The 19,743-nt window shown below is 35.0% G+C and overlaps 1 protein-coding gene across 2 annotated transcripts in view; it reads right to left on the reverse strand.

The window, feature by feature from the left end:
- The window catches only part of LOC145614188 (uncharacterized), a 34,067-nt gene extending 18,489 nt beyond the window's left edge, over nucleotides 1-15,578 (reverse strand). The window contains exons 1-2 of one of the 2 annotated variants that reach the window (XM_081669201.1): nucleotides 15,169-15,578; nucleotides 11,672-11,982 (exon numbers count right to left, since the gene is read on the reverse strand). In XM_081669201.1, the coding sequence (XP_081525327.1) occupies nucleotides 11,672-11,982; nucleotides 15,169-15,313 (456 nt within the window). In that variant the 5' untranslated portion in view covers nucleotides 15,314-15,578. The remainder of the gene's footprint in view (nucleotides 1-11,671; nucleotides 11,983-15,168) is intronic. The other variant, XM_081669200.1, reaches the window with a different exon arrangement.
- Nucleotides 15,579-19,743: the final 4,165 nt, after the last annotated feature.

Genomic DNA, 19,743 nt, shown 5'->3' on the forward strand with positions numbered 1-19,743 from the left:
CTCCATTTAGACCTTAATCCACCAACTCTATATTATAATGTGGAGAAGATAATAAATGAGTCACATCTGTCCAATACATGAATTATTCCAAAATAAATTCTTCAAAATCAAAATGTACTTATCCAAAGCAGCTCTAGGATGTATTTCTAGAAATTCTACGCCAAGACAGGAAAGGATTCTAATCTAGAATACCACAATCAATCAATCAAAGTCTTAATCCCAAAAGTGGGGTCGGTTAACATGAACCAAATTAGATTATTCCATGTAGTCATCAACATAAATCTTTCTCTTCCATCCCTTACGATCCAAAACTTCATCCTCGCGTAAATCCATGCACTTCATATCCTTCCGAACTCCTTCCAACCAAGTCATTTTTGGTCTCCCTCTCCCTCGTTTAATCCCTCCATGGTCCCACTGTAACACCCTAGAAATTCCTTTCCTTTAAATACTCACTTTACCCTTTTAAAATATGTATAAAAATACGGGGTATTACAGTCTACCCCCCTTAAAAAAGTTTCGTCGCGAAACTTGAGGAACGAAATTCAAACCTTTTTCTTTATTATATATAATATTGCTGTACTTTTTATCACTCTTTTATGTCTTTTTGAGAGCACAAATACTCAAAATACTTGTTGAAATTCGTGCAAAAAGCACGAAGATAACTGAAATATAGGGAGAAAACGCGAAATTCTACCGCATTCTTACCCCTTAAAGAAAACGAGTTACGCCCCCGTAACTCTACATACCTGAAACAACTCTGGGTATTTCTTTTTCATTTCATCCTCTGCCTCCCAAGTGGCTTCCTCATATTCCTGGTTAGACCAAAGTACTTTCACAATCTTAACGTTTTTGTTGCGTGTACTACGTACTTTACTAGTACCTCTTCATAAGTTAAGCTTTGATCTAACTCAATGGTTTCGGGCTATAACACATGAGATTTATCGAGGATGTACCTTCTCAATTGGGACACATGAAATACGTCATGTACTTTACTAAGCTCCATAGGTAAGGCTAACTTATAAGCTACTTTGCCTATTCTTTGTAGTATTTCATATGGGCCAATGTATTTTGGACTAAGCTTTCCTTTCTTTCCAAATCTCATCACTCCTTTCATTGGTGACACTTTTAACAACACCTTATTGCCAATTTCGAACTCTTCTTCCCTTCGCTTTAAGTCTCCATAGCTCTTTTGACGATCTTGAGCTGCTTGGATTTTAGCTTGAATTTCCCTTACTTGTTTAACTGTATCTTCAATCATTTGAGGCCCAAAAATCATAGTTTCACTAATGTCGTTCCAACAAATTTGACTACGACACTTCCTCCCATACAAGGCCTCAAATGGAGCCATTCTAATGCCCGCATGGTAACTGTTATTATAAGAGAATTCAATTAAATCCAAGCTATCCTCCCATCCTCCTTGGAAGTCTATAACACAAGCTCTTAACATGTCTTCCAAGGTTTGAATAGTTCTTTCAGTTTGCCCATCTGTGGCAGGGTGAAATGCTATACTGATCTTAAGTGTTGTACCAAAATTTTCTTGCACCCTTTTCCAGAATTTTGAGAGAAACCTCTGTCAAATACAATATCTTTTGGAACCCCATGTAACCTCACAACGTGTTTGATGTAAGCTTTCACAAGCTGCTCCATCTTCCAAGTTTCCTTCATTGGTATAAACACCGTTGATTTTGTTAGTCTATCCACCACTACCCAAATGGTGTCATTTCCACTCTTTGATTTAGGAAGGCAAGTCACAAAATCCATTGAAATGCAATCCCACTTCCATCCTGGGATTTCTAATGATTGAACAGTCCCTTGAGGCCTCTTGTGCTCTATTTTTACCTTCTGACATGTTAAACACTTTGCCACAAACTCAGCAACCTCATTTTTCATTCTAGGCCACCAAAACATCTTCTTTAAATCCTTATATAGCTTGTCTCCCCGTGGGTGTACTGAGTAAGGTGTATTGTGGCCTTCTTCCATCAACTTTCGCTTCACTTCCTCACATTTCTGTGGTACGCACCATCGATCTTTGTATCTCAAACTCCCATCTTCGTGAATTTTGAAGTATATAGCTTTTCCTTGCTTAATTTTCTCGCGAATTCTATCCAACTTCACGTCTCCCTCTTGGTTTGCTCGAATCTCGTCCAATATTGTTGGTTAGACACTTAGATTCACAAGATTACCTGCTGGTACTCCCCATTCTACGACTTCTAAATTCAATTTTGCCATTTAGCTAATAGCTACTACCAACGAGTTTAATCCATGACTAGTTTTACGACTTAGAGCATCCGCAACCACATTCGCTTTCCCTTCATGGTATTGTATGTCTAAATCATAATCCGTCGTATACAATAAACCACCTCCTTTGACGAGAGTTCAAGTCCTTTTGGGTAAAAATGTACTTTAAGCTCTTATGGTCTGTGTAAATTCTACATTTCACTCCATACAAATAATGGCGCCAAATTTTTAGTGCAAAAATGATGGCCGCTAATTCCAAATCATGGATTGGAAAGTTTACTTCGTGTGTCTTTAGCTTCTCAATGCATATGCAATCACTTCCATTTTGCATAAGCACGCACTTCAAACCGTTCTTTGATGCATCACTATATACATCACACAGTCCACTATCATCCGGTAGTGTAAGCACTGGTGCTGTAATTAGTTTGTGTTTCAAGAGTTGGAACGCCTCTTCACACTTATCGTCCCACTCAAACTTCTTCTCCTTTTTCATTAGAGTGGTCATAGGTTTAGCAATTTTGGAAAAAAATCCTTAACAAAACGCCTATAATACCCTGCTAAACCTAAGAAACTTCTCTCAATAGATACTGTTTTGGGTGTAGGCCAACTCTTGACAGCTATACCCAAAGTAAAGGAATACACTTCACGAAATTTTTTTTAAGTGTCCGAAAATTTTTTTAGGGCCGAAATTTTGGCCCTCTTCCCAATAATTTCGAAAATTTTTTTAGCAGGGTAAAAATATTTTTAGTTTGTTAATTTTACAGGGAGCAAGGATTGAGGTAAGAATTATATATTAAAAGCTTTTATTAACATGTTGGTGAGCTTGGGTAGGAAGGAAAAGGGCATATAGGCTAGAATTTAATTTCTTCCTTGTGTGCATAATTTTATTTTGGGTGTTCAAGCATGTTGTATGACTAAGTGTTTGTTAATGAAGACATGCAATATGTGTACTACCTCCGTTACATATTAGTTGCAACTTTTGCCAAAATGGGGTGCTACACATTAGTTGCAACTTTCCATTTATTTCCTATTTTAGTAAGTTTTTTCAAATGAATGTACAAAAATACCCTTACTAAAAAACTCATAAACACTATTAACTACCTAAATTAGATTTCATTAAACTCATAATCTAACTTATAATATAAATTAAAACAATTCCATTCCAAAGATCCATTCAAGATTTCAAGTGGGTAACTCCCACAAAATTGTCAGAACACCCAACACCCCATTCTCAACTCTCAACGTCGCTATCACCGCCACATCTAACCACCACCGTCAACGTTGCCGCAGCATCTACCGCCACTCTCAACGTCACCGCTGCATCTACCGCCATCGTCAACTTCATCGCTGCTCATCACCATACTCAAAGTCGCCCCTTACTGTTCCTTTCTCTCTCATCTTTTTTTAATTGTTTAGATCTAATGGTTTGAGGGGTGAATGGGCTAATTTGGGGTGGTTTTGGTGTGGTTCAAGGTGGGTAAGGGTAGTTTTGGGTTGGTTTAGGGTGAGTGAGGGTGATTTTGGGGCTGAATGAGGGTGGCTGTTTTGGGTTGGTTTATGGCGAGTGTTGGTGGTTTTGGGGTGGTTCGGCTGAGCGGAGTTGGTTTTGGTGTGGTTAGAATTGAGAAGGGGTGGTTTTGATGTCGTTTGGGTTGAGAGGTGGTGATCTTAGGGCCGATTGGGCTGCGCGGGTGGTTTTTGGGGTTGTTTGGGCTGCGGTGGTGGTTTCGGTGTCGTCGTCTGGGTTGATTGTGGGTGATTTTGGGTTGGTTTTAAGGTTGTTTAGGCTGCGGTGGTGGTTTAAGGGTTGTTCGGGAATGCTAGTGGCTGCTGCTAGCAAACGGTGGTGGGGTGGCTGCTGCTGGCCGACGGTGGTGGGGTGAATGCTGTTGGACGACGGTGGTGGAGTGGGTGTTGTTGATGGTGGTGGGTAATTTATTAATTACCTTCACTTTCTCTCTCCTACCGTGCTTAATTAACTATTCCTTTATTCACTAATCTATTATTATGAAATTTTGTCTTAGAATCCGTGTCAAGGTGAAAGTTGCAACTAATATGTAACGGAGGTAGTATTATTTTATGTGATTCTTCAAAATTGTATGATTGATCATCGAACTTTATTTCTTGCAAGAACTGTAGTATTTATTTTATTTCTTTGGGAAAGGAATTCTTTTCTAAGCCTTTTCCTTTACAGGATGCCTAACTTTCCTAGCAAATATACACAAATTGGATCACTTGTAAAGAAAAATGATGAACACCCCTATGACTTTGTAGAAAAGATCATATACTTTTGTTCCTACATAAGCAATGTCCCGAGAGACAGGATTTATGACACCCCTGATCGTATTTCAGCTATGATTGTCCATTGTCTTCCAAAGGAACCTCCTTACATTGCTGTCAAAAAGAGATATTCTGATTTTTGCCTTCCAGAAGACATCCCAAATTATTATAAATACAAAAATTATTATGGCCAGTGGTATCCTTGACTAATTATATCGTAAAAGTGGAAAAAGCTCATTACCGACGTTTAAATCTTCCCTACCCTGACTACTACTATGATAATCCAGTAGGGAACAACCCTCCTCCTAATCAACAGCCAGAAAGTTCTTCTTCTACTTCATCAGGGGTAATCAAGCAGAAAATGGAGAACAACAAGAAGGAGATAGTTCACTTATGGAAATTTCTGATCCTAATCCACTTCCAACTCCAATTATAATAGACATTTCGTCAGATGAGGAGGAAGAAGGGGAGTTTATACAAGTAAAACTTGAACCTGAGTCACCCGAACCAATGGAGGATTCAAATGATTCTGATTTCGATCATTCAAGCTACAAACAATCCACTGACAAAAGGGACAATGTTCGAAAGGATTAGACTACTATAATTTCTATTCATTAGGAACTCACAGTTTATTTCAGCATTTTCATTATTTGCATTTTAAGTAATAAGTGGTATGTCACAAGGATTCAGTGAACTTATGAATGAACATTGATAAGTGATTAAACTCATTTATATTTCAGTATTCATTCTTTCTTTATATCAATAAAATTCCACTTTCTTCCTTTACTACTTTCTATCAATTTGATTCATTACGATCACAACAAATAATTCCATTTCCAAATTATTTCAACTTGTATGGCCACCTCAAATCTACAAACCTTACTCCAATTAAATCTAATTCTAGTTTCAAACTTTGAGGGTTCATGGGAATTATTTAAATTTATTCATGTGATGCTAAATTAAATGTATGGTTGGTTAGCAATCAATTAATATAATTAATTGATAAAGCTATGAATTTTGAGACCTTCAGTACTTACACCTCAAAATTTACTAGCTTCAAATTTATTGTGTGGGTTTTAAGGGTATTAAGCATAGACGAGTGAATGCCTAGGGAGCTAACCTAAACCATATTTAATTTGGAACCTGATTTTTTTAATTCAGGAGAAGAAAAATGGCGGGGGAAACAGTACTAACACCAGAGGAAATTAACTTAGTGAGGTAGTGAGGCAATTGGCAGTAGCAAGAAACTCATCTGGTAATGCTCGAGTAGCACAGAGTAAGCCACCAACCTATCAAGGCAAGGGGAGCCTGACCGTACCATATTGGAAAATTGGTTGAGGGAGTTTGAAAAGCTGTTTGGATCTGTGGGATGCCCTGAAAACTCAAAGATGAGTTGTGCTACTTATTATGTGAGGGGTGAAGCTGATCTTTGGTGGCAACAAAATGAGACTACCATTAGAGCACTACATGGGTTCAATTGGGCTAAGTTCCAAGAGAAGGTGAGGGACAAGTTTTACCCTAGCTTTTTACAAAAGCAAAAAGCCGAGGAATTCTCGAACCTCGAGATGGAATTATGTTAATTTTAATTTAATCTATGCTTAGATCTAATTGTAATTTATGAGTTTTGGGATTTAATTTTGATGTTTGATTGTAGTAATTATGTTAACTAATTTTCAAATTTGGTTTTAATTAAAAAGCCCCAATTTTTGAAACCCTAGGTTCTCGATTCATGAATTATTGGAAGTATATGATGTATTAATGTTTAGATCTTCAATTTAAAGTGTTTAAAGGCTAAATTACAGCAAGTTTTAATTGAAATAAAGTGCTGGAATTTTATATAGAACACTTAATATTATGTTCTTGAAGGAATTTTAATTACCCATTAATTGGGACTTAATTATGGTGTTTTAAACATAATTTCAGCTTACTTTAATTAAATTATAAGGGGTTTTACAATACTATATATTGCTGGAAATTTGTTTAGAGTAGATTTTAATGCTCTATTATAATTTTAATGTGTAGGAGACTTTTAAGTAAGCAATTTTTAACTAGCCGTGGTGATTTTAAGATCGTATTCAAGGTACGTTCACGTACTTCGCATATTTTGATGATGTGGAATCATGCTAGGCTTGATTTCAATCAATTACAAGTAGTATCATGCTAAGGTTTATGTATGGAATTGTGGATTATTGGTGTTGGTGATTGAATTGTGAAACATGAATTATTTGAGATGGTTTATGGATTGGAAAATTATATATTTGGCATGATTATATGGACTACACTTTTATTTATGGCATGTTAGAATGCATGATTGATTAAACTAATTGTTTAATTTGGTTGGGAATATTGAAAAGGAATTTTATTATAATTCATATAAGTTTTATTGATGCTTTAAGCATAAGGAAGGAGCTATACAAGTGTCTATGTACACAAGGAATAAATTGTATGTTGGTGCCTTTGTGCACTTAAGGTTTTTTTTTTACACCGAGGGATAGAATTTTTGGCGTTTTATGCGTTTAAGGTGTCTTTGACACTGAGGTAGAATTAAAAAGGGTTCAACATTAAATATTATGTGGCCACTAAATATTCAAGAATTAAATGGCATGTTTGATTGATTGAATAATTATCGTTGATTGATTTATTATGCTTTGAGAGTCATCACAAAGTCTAATAATATGTAGATAACGTAAAGTGAAAGAGATTACACACCAAAACTCTTGGAACGTATATACCTTGAGTATGAACATATGGGGGAGTTATGTGACTTTGTATTTGATCATAACTTCTAACGGAGTACATGATGTTGTACATTCCTTTATATTATTATTATTATGCGCTGGAATTCCGCCAACTATGTGTGTTTTTGTCGCTGGCACGGCTAGCTCCCGTGTCAGTTAACCTCAATTTATTGGGGGAGGTAGAGTTGGAAACTCATTCGATGCGTAATCAACGCTAAATGAATTATTTAATATCTAGTTATAGTGTCTTGTTGATTGTTGTGAGTGCTTGCAAACAGGTGCTTGAGGTAAGTGTGTGTGTTGATAGGTGAAAGCATGTTAGTGTGTTTAATTACGCTTATGTACAAAGCTATGCTGATTGTGTGTGTTTGGCCATGTCTTTATCTTAGCCCTATGATGGCCCATTTTTAATGGAGAGTAGTGGGGACAAGTAGAGATACACTTTTCATGGCGGGGTATGAGTGAAGAGAGAATCATGCTAGTTTCCAATAGATTACGATGTGTTTTATGTTTTGTTTATTAATGATATTTATTTTGTGGACTAATGTAAAGGCTTGGTTTGGAACGGTTTTGAATAAGGGCCTTCAATGGTTCCAAGTTGTAGTTGACTTTATTTAACTTTGTTTGTTGATTTTAAACTTTACTTTCGTTTGGTTGACTTTTGAGTTGACTTGTTTTAATGGTTTTAATTATTAAGTCTTCCGCTGTGTATCTTTGATGGTTGCCTTAGCCGTTTTCACGGTGGCGGTAATGTCTTAGATATTTCTAAAGCGTATTTTAAAAGGGTAAAGTGATTATTTAAAGGAAAGGAATTTCTAGGGTTTCTGCTAATAATACCCTGCTAAACCTAAGGAACTTCTCACATCTTGAGGTTCGAGAATTCCTCGGCTTTCTGCTTTTGCAAAAAGCTAGGGTAAAACTTGTCCCTCACCTTCTCTTGGAACTTAGCCCAATTGAACCCAGGCAGTGTCTAATGGTAGTCTCAATTTGTTGCCACCAAAGATCAGCTTCACCCCTCAGATAGTAAGTAGCACAACTCACCTTTGAGTTTTCAGGGCATCCCACAGCTCCAAACAGCTTTTCAAACTTCCTCAATCAATTTTCCAATATGGTAAGGTCAGGCTCCCCTTGCCTTGATAGGTTGGTGGCTTACTCCGTGCTACCTTCTTAAAAAGCTCCTCCTTAGCATCCCCATTACCAGTTGAGTTTCTTGCCAGTTTGTGGGCAACTGCTGCCAATTACCTCACTAAGTTAATTTCCTCCAGTGTTAGTACTGCTGCTTCCCCCTGCCATTTTTCGTCTCCTCAATTAAATATGGTTTAGGTTAGCTCCCAAGGCATTCACTCGTCTATGCTTAATACCCTTAAAACTCACACAATAAATTTGAAGCTAGTAAATTTTGAGGTGTAAGTACTAAAAGTCTCAAAATTCATAGCTTTATCAATTAATTATTAATTGCTAACCAACCATACATTTAATAAAGCATCACATAAATAAATAAAAATAATTCCCATGAACCCTCAAAGTTTGAAACTAGAATTAGATTTAATTGAATTAAGGTTTGTAGATTTGAGGTGGCCATACAAGTTGAAATAATTTAGAAATGGAATTATTCGTTGTGATCGTAATGAATCAAATTGATAGAAAGTTGTAAAGGAAGAAAGTGGAATTTTATTATAAAGAAAGAATGAATACTGAAATACAAATGAGTTTAATCACTTATGAATGTTCATAAGTTCACACTTATTACTTAAACTGCGAAATAAACTAAGAGTTCCTAATGAATAGAAATTATAGTAGTCTAATCCTTTCGAATATTCTCCCTTTTGTTAGTGGATTGTTTGTAGCTTGAATGATCGAAGTCAGAATCATTTAAATCCTCCATTGGTTCGGGTGACTCAGTTTTAGGTTCCACTTGTATAAACTCCCTTTCTTCCTCCTCATCCGACGAAATGTCTATTATAATTGGAGTTGGAGGTGGATTAGGATCAGAAATCTCCATAAGTGAACTATATCCTTCTTGTTGTTCTCCATTTTCTGCTTGATTACCCCTGATGAAGTAGAAGAAAAACTTTCTGGCTGTTGATTAGGAGGAGGATTGTTCCCTACTGGATTATCATAGTAGTAGTCAGGGTAGGGAAGATTTAAACGTTGGTAATGAGCTTTTTCCACTTTTACGATATAATTAGTCAAGAAAGCATATGGATACCACTGGCCATAATAGTTTTTGTACTTATAATAATTTGGGATGTCTCCCGGAAGGTAAAAATCAGAAAATCTCTCTTTGACAGCAATGTAAGGAGGTTCCTCTGGAAGACAATGGACAATCATAGCTGAAATACGATCAGGGGAAATTCTGTCTCTCAGGACATAACAAAAGTATCTGATCTTTTCTACAAAGTCATAGGGGTGTTTATCATTTTTCTTTACAAGTGATCTCATTTGTTTGTATTTGCTAGGAAAGTTAGGCATCCTGTAGAGGAAAAGGCTTAGAAAAGAATTCCCTTCCTAAAGAAATAAAATAAATACTACAGTTCTTGCAAGAAAATAAGTTCGGTGTTCAATCATACAATTTTGAAGAAGTACATAAAATAATACACATATTGCATGCTTTCATCAACAAACATTTAGTCATACAACATGCTTGAACACCCAAAATAAAATTATGCACACATGGAAGAAATTAAATTCTAGTCAATATGTCATTTTCCTTCCTACCCAAGCTCACCAACATGTTAATATAAGCTTTTAACACATAATTCTTACCTCAATCCTTGCTCCCTGCAAAATTAACAAACTAAAAATATTTTTACCCTGCTAAAAAAATTTTCAAAATTATTGGGAAGAAGGCCAAAATTTCGGCCCTAAAAATTTTCGGACACTTAAAAAAAAATTCGAGTGTCTTAAAAAAATTCGGACCAAAAATAAAAATAAAATAAATAATAAAAAAAATTTCGGCCCCTCCTAAAAAAATAAATAAATAAAATAAAATAAAATAATCAGAATGAAATTAACATTGTATAATTAAATTAGCACTTGGCCAAGTTTAAATCATAATAAAAAAAAAAGTTTTCGGGTTAGTGGTAATTTTAAAATCTCAACCAAAGCTTCCAGATACCACTTTGTAACACTCTAAAAATTCCTTTCCTTTAAATACTCACTTTACCCTTTTAAAATACGTATAAAAATACGGGTATTACACCCACTCTTCCACTCTTCGCACCGGTGCACCCTCGGGTCTTCGTCTTACATGTCCAAACCAACGCAAACGATTTTCCCTTAATTTATCTGCAATGCCTGCCACACCTACTTTCTTGCGAATAATCCAGGATAACACACTTGATGTAAAAAATGAGACAGAGGGACCTTCCAAAGTACATAGCGTCTAAGGAGCATACCAAAGCCCCTTGCGATCCCCAAATATTGGTCTCACGTTTCCATACCCACCAAGGCTTACAGGCTTCCAGCCATCAGCAAAATAAAGCACCATTCATTAACATAGATAAAAAGGCAGCTGGTAACATCATACTCAAAAGGATTTTCACACACATTAATCTGAGAGAGTGAGAGGACAAGACTAAGAGAAAACATTGGTGATATACCATCCAGTGCTCACAGTGCACAACATTTAAAAAAAAGAAAAATAAAGCTGCAATTCTTTCCACCTTTAAAAATACTGGCAACAATACAAGTATACACACTTAAATACAATTTCTTTAGTTTAATAAGTGATGTTTAAATTATTTCCTTTCATTCTACCTGATTAAAAGTATCAACTATGAAAATTTTGCTAAAGAAAGCTTATTATATATAGCATAATTAATTTAGTAATCACTCGGGATTAGACAAATACATTTTTACTGATAATTGAAACAGAAGAATCCCTATGTCTAATTATTTTTAATTTATAAATTCTATAATAAGGTGAAGCCTTTATTAAAAACAGACAAATAAGATTACTCAGCAATCTATTAACCTACTAAAAGCAAATCCTTCCATGACACTTGTCGTAACCTTGTAAAAACATTTCCCGCTTTTTCGCTTTTTTTTTCTTTTTTTTTTTTTGCAAAATCTTTAAGTCAACTATTATACCTTATGAATTTTTTTTTTTCCAGTTTAACAATCATATTCCATATATCCAAATGAAATATTTATGTATATCTTTTATATACTTTATATATTGTAAACCGTGCATTGCACGGGATTTTAACCTAGTATATGAAATAATGGCCTAGCAAGAGTGCAATCAAAACTTGTACAAATCAGTCCCAAGCTTCAGTTTCTGCATATAAAAACTACTAGAGATACTATAACAGCATTATTGATAAGTAGAAACATGAAATGCCCAAAGTAGCAGAAAATGGACGTCAAAATCTGCCTCGCAAAAACAACTAGATAGAAAGCTTGAGACAAACCTCAGGAGGATATCCCAAGTCAAACACAAGCTTCTTAATGGTCCCTTCATATGCAAGCGATTCAAATGTCTCTGGCTTGTACTGTGCTAAAGTATAGTCCATATCAAACCCAACAGCAACAATACTTTTCATGTTCAAGGATCTATTGCAAAAAATTTGTTTTCCCAGAGGAACGTTAAAGTTATCTCCGCCTGCTGTGGAAGACCAGACACATGGAATTTGACCAACCTCACTTTGAAATCGTGCTTCTTTGTACTGTTCAGCAGTCACATTCCCATCCATTGGAGAACCACTGCGCAACTTACAAGATCCTGATAAGAATCAAAGATGATATTAAAATCAGGCAATATGACAGATCAATAACCATAAAAGATGAACAGCCTATAAGGGCAAAATAGTATAACTTGATAACAAAGCAAACTTTAAATTCAATAATCTCAAAAATCAAACATACTTTGAAACAATGATTCAATAAACAATATTAAAACATTCTATCCAGTGCCATAATTTCCTCAATCCCCGAAAGACTCATATTATTCTCAATCACTTCCTCCAAACTTTCTAAGGTCTTCTCCATCCATCACTTTGCCACTCTTCAAGCCCCCTTACTAGAGCCTCACTCATTCTCCATCTTAAATGGCCAAATCATCTTAGGCGATTCCCCCACATCGTGTTCTCAATAGATGAAACCCCTATTTTCTTCCTATTTATCTCAATCCTAAACGGATCCCTTCTTGTATGGCTGCACATCCAACGCAACATACGCATCAATTGGGTATTGGCTGGTACGGTGGTACCCAACAGCCTTAACTATGTCTAAGTAGCCTTAACTATGTGTAAGTAACAAAGCACCACAATCTACTCTAAGGAGACTTAGATACAATACAGCAGCATCAATTGCCAGCTATGTAGTACTGAACAGTCATCTCAAGTTCTAAACAATAACAATAAGTAGGGTGATATTTATATCTTAGAGCTACTTGGAGAATATGAGCTAAACTCTATGTCCAAATACCACTATAACTGCAACTCACCCAATACTAACAACTAATATGACAAGACACACATGGTACACGTATTTCCTTATATAAAAACCTATAAGAGTAAGAAAAAACTCTAGATGAAATAAAAGCAAAAATAATAGCAATTTTCCTAGTTCATTTTTGTCACCTCTCCTAACCCATTTTATTAAAAGATCCATTATCCATACAGATATAAAAAGAGCACTCATAGATTAGTAGTTATCTCCTATATTACTTGTGTTTAACCCTAACATGGGTATGACACTAGGACACTTTATTTAAGTTCAAAATCATAGAATTTTTTTTTTTTTTTTCACAAAATAGCCGAGTTAGACACTTGGACACGTATCCGTGCCGGACATGGGGTACCTGCGTACGAGTAACAATAGGTTATCTTATTGAACAAAAATGGGGAAAGAAATATCAAAGAATAAAGATAGGTATCTAGTGTAACATTCTAAATGACCCAAACTTCATAAGCTACATTCCTAATGATGAAGAAAAAAGAAATTATTTCCTTTGTCAGCAAAAATAAAAAAAAATAAAAAAATAAAAAATTGATAATTCAAGCTACAGGTAATACAAAAGTAAATGCAAAAGTTTCTAAAATATCATTGACTTGTGGTTGGTAAGGAGCACTAAATAATCTAAGTTGCACTTTTGTGAACTAAGCGAAGTATAAAAAAGCTCAGGGCGCACTGAGCGATTAGGGTTCTGCAATGCCTAGGTGCACCTAAGGCACGCCTGTCGCACTATACAAACAGTTAAAAAATTTGGCAGAAATTTGCTTCAGGTGCGCCTCATGCGCTTTTGGTGCACCTCATGTGCCTAATTGAAAATGCCTCACCTAGACCAAAATAAGCACTTACCCCTTATTGCCAAGTGCCTCAGCGCCTAGGCGTGCTTTCAAACACTGACTAATAGTAGGGAAGGGAATCATATAGGAGATCATTGATTGAGGCCCCACCTGCTGACTATTAGATTGGTGTTTAAATCCAATCAAAACTAATTCTATGGCAAGGGGTATCTTGTGATCGAGCCAAGAGGCAAGTTTCTTTGCAAGTATCCCCCCCCCCCCCCCCTTATTACAACAGTCAACAGGTTGATTTACTATATCCAATATAAAATTAGTGTGATATAATCATGAGTATTATAATACAGGACAAGGATGATTTGCTCTGAAAGTTCAGGAAAAAAATAGAGAACAAATAACATCCTTTCTAGTGTTCAAAGAGAGTAGATACTAGACATGGAACAAATTGACAAATACGGCCATAATAGCTTTCCATGAATCAGAAAGAAAAGCTACTCTTAACCTAGAAAAACTAGAGGAAAATTAATAGCAACTCCATTGGCATTTATATCTATCAATGATACCTGACAAAAAAAGTACCTACCATCATCAAATGATGACAAACCCTCATCCTGCAACCGGCATTTAGCACATATTGGAAGAATTTCAGACCATAACGCTTTGTTTGGATAGAAGAAAATAGAAGGAAAAGAAAGGAAGAGAAAGGGAGGGGGCCAAACTCTCTTATTTGGGTAAGGGATAGGGGGAAGGAAGGGAAAGGAGAGGGAGGAATCCATTCTCCCTCTTTCTTTACGGTGTGTTTGGATTGAAATAAATGGACGGAAAAGAAGAGAAGGGAAATGGAGAGATGTGGTATCTCTCATTTGGATAACAAATGAGGAAGGAAGGGAATTGGAGGGGAGAGAAATGAAGGGATTAAATTGTAGTAAACTAATCCCTCCGACCATGGAGAGATTTGGAAGGAAAACTCACCATTCTTCCATCCCTTTCCCAAACACACTGTTAATAAACATAATCCCTCCAAAATTGGAGAGATTTGGAGGGAAATTGGAATTCACCTCCCCCTCCCTTTCTTTCCTCTTCCCTTCCTCCTATTTCCCTCCCCTTCCTTTCCTTCCTTATCTTCCTTATTTGTATCCAAACAAAGTGTAAATGTATTCTATCAACTATTCTAAGATTATTCCCTACTATTAAATCAAACCATAACTCCAACACCTAGTCCAAATCTTATCAAATTATATCACCTTGTTAATTGATACCAACAAAAGCAATGAAAGTCAACAATCATCAATTCCGTAACGAAAATCATGTCATTTGCACTGTACTGTTTCCAATTAGTAACTATGTCACTGTGAACCCTTTATTTCAACTTCAAGTACCCATGTCAGATACTCGACACTACAAAAACCAATATAATAGACCATTTCACGTATCCATATCGTACCCAAATCCAAGAAGCATAAATTAGTCAAAAAAAATAAAATTAAAATAAAATAAAACCAATAATTCAACATTAATTTATCCCAACTCAACGAGTATATCATCAAATTTCCAAGATTAATACAAAAACTACAGCAAAATTATAAAATTCAACTAAAATCAACCCAAAAAAAATGCAATTAAATTACAAAACCAAGCATAAAAAGAACAAAATAATAAACCTGTATGAATTTGATTCCGCTTCAGAAGGGTAGGGAATCCGGAACTAAACCTGATTGTAAAGGAAGAAACAGCAAGAGAAGATGACAGGAATTCAGGAGGAAGATGAGATAAACACAACGAAACGTTTCTCTTGAAAATTCGCATTTTCTGGATTTATATAGACATTATAATTATAATTAATTTTCCATCTTTGGGAAATTGAAAAAATTAAATAAAAATAATAATGACGGGTTGATAAATTGGTAGGATGAATCAGATGCTAAAGTAGGAAATTTAAGGGGATTTTTGTTGATAAAAAATGTGATGAAATAAATAAATTGGAATTATTATGTATGATAAGATTAAAGGGAAAAGGTTTAAATGTTTTATCCACAGAATATATTCGAAAATTGGTAGAGTAATTGGAAAAATATTGTTGTTGTTGTTGTTATTGTGTTATTCAAATTGAGCAAAACTACTATTTTTGTATGTGTTGACAAAATATAGAATGAAGCCACGTTGGGAAGGGAACACGTAGATGGGTGGATTAATTAAGAAAATAAAAGGCACGGATGAGGATTTCCATGTAAAAAGAAAAAGTGATTTTGATTGCATGGCTTTTTAATAACTAGACTAAGGGTCTGTTCATATTTACTGAATTGAACTGAACTGAACTGATTGGAGCTAAACTGAACTGAACTGAACTGATTGGAACTGAACTGAACTGAACTGAATTGAGCTGAAATGAATATTTTATGTGAGAGAGAAATTAAGAGCTGAACTGAACTGATTGGAACTGAACTGAACTAAACTGAACTGATTGGAGCTGAACTGAACTGAACTGAAATTAAGTAAATATGAACAGGCCCTAAGGCCTTGTTTAGTTACCTTATTTTTACTTATTTCTGAAAAAATAAGTTCAGAACAGATCAGATTAGAAAAAATAAGTTCAGATCAGATCAGGAAAAATAAGTTCAGTACAGAAAAAATAAGTTCAGATCAGATCAAATAAGTTCAGATTAAATACAAATTATTATTATTATTATTATTATTATTATTATTATTATTATTATTATTATTATTACATATTATTACTATTACTACTACTACTATTATTATTATTATTAGTATTATTATTATTATTATTATTATTATTATTATTATTATTATTATTATTATTATTATTGCACAAACAATAAACGATAATAATTAAAATTTCATTATAAAAAAACAGCACAAATATATTACGATAATAATTAAAATTTCATTATAAGCTCCAAATCATAAACGTTTACGAATATAATTTCCATTACAAGAAGTTCCAAATTTCCTTTGCTATATTAAGTTGTACATCGTTCATTATGGCCTTACGATTCTCGTTAAACAAATCATCATCTGCTCTTGGTTCGATTTCTATACCACTATCAATGGGTATATCTAACTCATGTAATCGAATAAAATTGTGAAGTGTGAATGCACCAACCATAATCGCCAATTGATGTTTAGTGTCCATATTTGGCATCATTGTCATATTTTCCATCGAGATTTTAATTGTCCAAAACATCTCTCGATCGTTGTTCGGAGTGAAGATAATTAAAATGTTCAAGTATGCCTTGAGATGGTGGACCATTTCGAAATTCGGGCATATAAGTTCTAATATCTTTATCTCTTATTGGACTCAAATATCCAACGGTATTCGGATATCCAGAATCTACTAGATAATATTTTCATGCTACAAAATAAAGTTACGCGGGATATTAGTATAGTGTTATTGTATGGAGTAAAAACATACACTATTCTAAATTATACCTGGAGGTGGATGGGGAAATCGAAATTCGATTTGGTACAGTTAAGCAATGGTTTCATACGGTAATATCATGAGCACTACCTTCAAATCCAACGTTGATAAACGTGAACAAGCAGCCAAAACATTCCATGTTTTTTCCCCTGAACGCCCTAGATATGCCACACCATCATCATCACTCACAACTGCATTTATGTGAGTCCCATCCAATGCTTCAACACAATCCTAATAGTTCATAAACATTTTATGATACATTTTATAAGCAATTATATATTGCACGAACATGCATAAAAAGATAAAATGGCAATGCAAGATTATAATAATGTTTCTTAATACCTTGAAACATGGCCAATATTTTGTGTTGTCACTTATTTTTTTTGGCACATCGCTCAAACTTTGGTATGGTCTTATGATCTCGGTAAACAAATGAACAATTGCTTGCAATACTTGTTTAAAGTACAACCGAATTGTTGCAACGTAGTGTTGAAATCGACTGGCAGCATCACGATAAGAACTGCCTTTAGCCATGATATATAAAAATATTCCTACTTGCTCAGCCACAGATATGTTACGACCATCCAATAATAAATTTTAATTTTTCATGCAAGTAACAAGATCCACAAATATGTTTCTATTTAATCTCAATTGTTCTTTGCATAAATCAGGATGGGCATGTAGTAATCTGTTTACGTATTCGCTACCAGATTCTCCACCTAACTGATATGTCTAGTTTATGTAGTATTTTACCCCCATCCCTTGGTCATTATTAGTAGTGTTTTTGGCTCTTTAGAGCCATATTTTATTACTAATATGTGTTTTCTAGTGTTTTCGTAGTTTTGGTTGAGTTTTGTAGGGAATTGCACCTTTGGAGTACTTTCCCGGGATTTTATGGAGCAACTACGAGCATTGGAGGAGCACGGCCATCTTTCGTAGCCCAAGATCGGTTAGAGTAATCAAACCGGTGAATAAGGGCTCGACTTGTGTGAAGAAGAGGCATTTGGACCGAATGATTAAAGCCCCAAAGAGGATATTTGGTTTGGGCCAAGTTACGAGCCTAAACGAGGAGTCCAAGTGGCCCAAGGGTGTCCGCCCGGTGGTCCGCCCGATGGTCTGCCCGATGGTCCGCCCGGTGGTCCGCCCGATGGCGCGCCCGATCGGGCAAAGAAGACTTATATCGCAACAGCCCTTCGCCCGATCAAAAAGGCGCGCCCGGTCGGGCGGTGTGGCGCCCGGTCGGGCGCGTGTCTCTGATAGATCTTTTAAGCATCGTTTAGTTTGTTTTAGTTTAGGATTCTTGCTTATTATAAATATGTTTTTGGTTAAGCAAGTTGGGGATTCTTTTTTTACACTTGGTTATTCTTTCTTTACTTTTGTAATTCTTTCTCTTAGATTTTCTCTCTCTACTTAAGCTTATTTTCTCTCTCTACACTATATACTTTGTTCTTTACTCAACTCTTTCTTCTGATTACTTTGGTAACGATTTCTTTTCTCTTAATCTCAGTTATTTATTTTATTCCTTCTATCATGTTTTATTTTGTTGCTTTGATTAGTTTAGATTTAATTATGTGTGAGTAGTTCTTTTTCTAGGGTTTATGGGGATCCATAAATAATATGAAGGGGTAATTTATTGTTGTTAATTATCAATGCTATATTAATTTCCTATTGATTGATTTAATGCTCTGTGACTAGATTAGGCCTGATCTTTTATGCATGAGTTTGACAATATTGATTCGAGATTCGAGAGATGAGAATTGATGTTTAGGTCTAGTTTCAATAGGCAGGTTAATCTATAAATGGTTAAGTCGGGATTCGAGAGATGAGATTTAATACCGGTAGATTAATTCTGTGATTGTAATACGTAGCGAAAGCCCTTTATTATCTGGTTAATTGATGCATTAATGATTGGTTATTATGTTTTACCCTGGAATATTATTTATTGGTGAACCTATGCCCTAGGTCTTTAATTCATTGATTCCTCTTATTTTATTCTCCCTACTTATATTCTTCGTAGTATAATCTTTAAATTACAACAACATTGGTTACCTTAATAATTTAGATTAAATTAATTAATTAGGAATAGAAAGACTAGTTTCCCTGTGGATTCGACCCTACTTCCCTATCTACTTTAGTTAGAGGACTTAGGTAATTACTTTTGATTTGGTGATACGACTTTAGCCTGTCACTAACCTTAAAGGCAATCTCTCAATTGGTGTAAGAAGTCTATTTAGCTCTTCCAATGCGATAGTTGTTAAGCACAGTAGAAGTGTGTTATCCATTCTACAACATAAATCAACAAAATACCAACATCATTCAATTTGTAACATAAAATCAACAATGACTTTTTAAATAAAGAATAATTATTTCGAATGCAATAACATCATATGAAGCTACTTAAACCTAAAGGTCAGAAAAAATAGTAGCTTCTTATGTAGAACCTTAATTAAAACTAGAACAAAATCAAATAACTAACAAAGAACTTACGAAACTGCAAAACAAGTCATAGGAAAACATAAGACAAAGTTAATTTCGAAAACTTATCAACCCGGTAAACCTAACTAGGGACCTCCTAATGATGGATCTTGAAATGCCGCCTTCAAATACATGATCTTCTGATCATCACTTCGGAGACCTAAGAAGAAATCTGCATTATCGCCAAGATGAAGAAAATTCATACATTGGTAAATAAATCCTTCTCCTTGTTGAACAACAGCCTCAATATTGTATAGAGCTTTCGAGACATCTTTATACTTATTACCACTCCCTTGCTTAAAATTAGTTTCAATAGACATTT

The sequence above is a fragment of the Chenopodium album genome, chromosome 25 (genome assembly GCF_948465745.1).
Source record: "Chenopodium album chromosome 25, dcCheAlbu1.1, whole genome shotgun sequence".
In the NCBI taxonomy this organism is placed as follows: Eukaryota; Viridiplantae; Streptophyta; class Magnoliopsida; order Caryophyllales; family Amaranthaceae; genus Chenopodium; species Chenopodium album.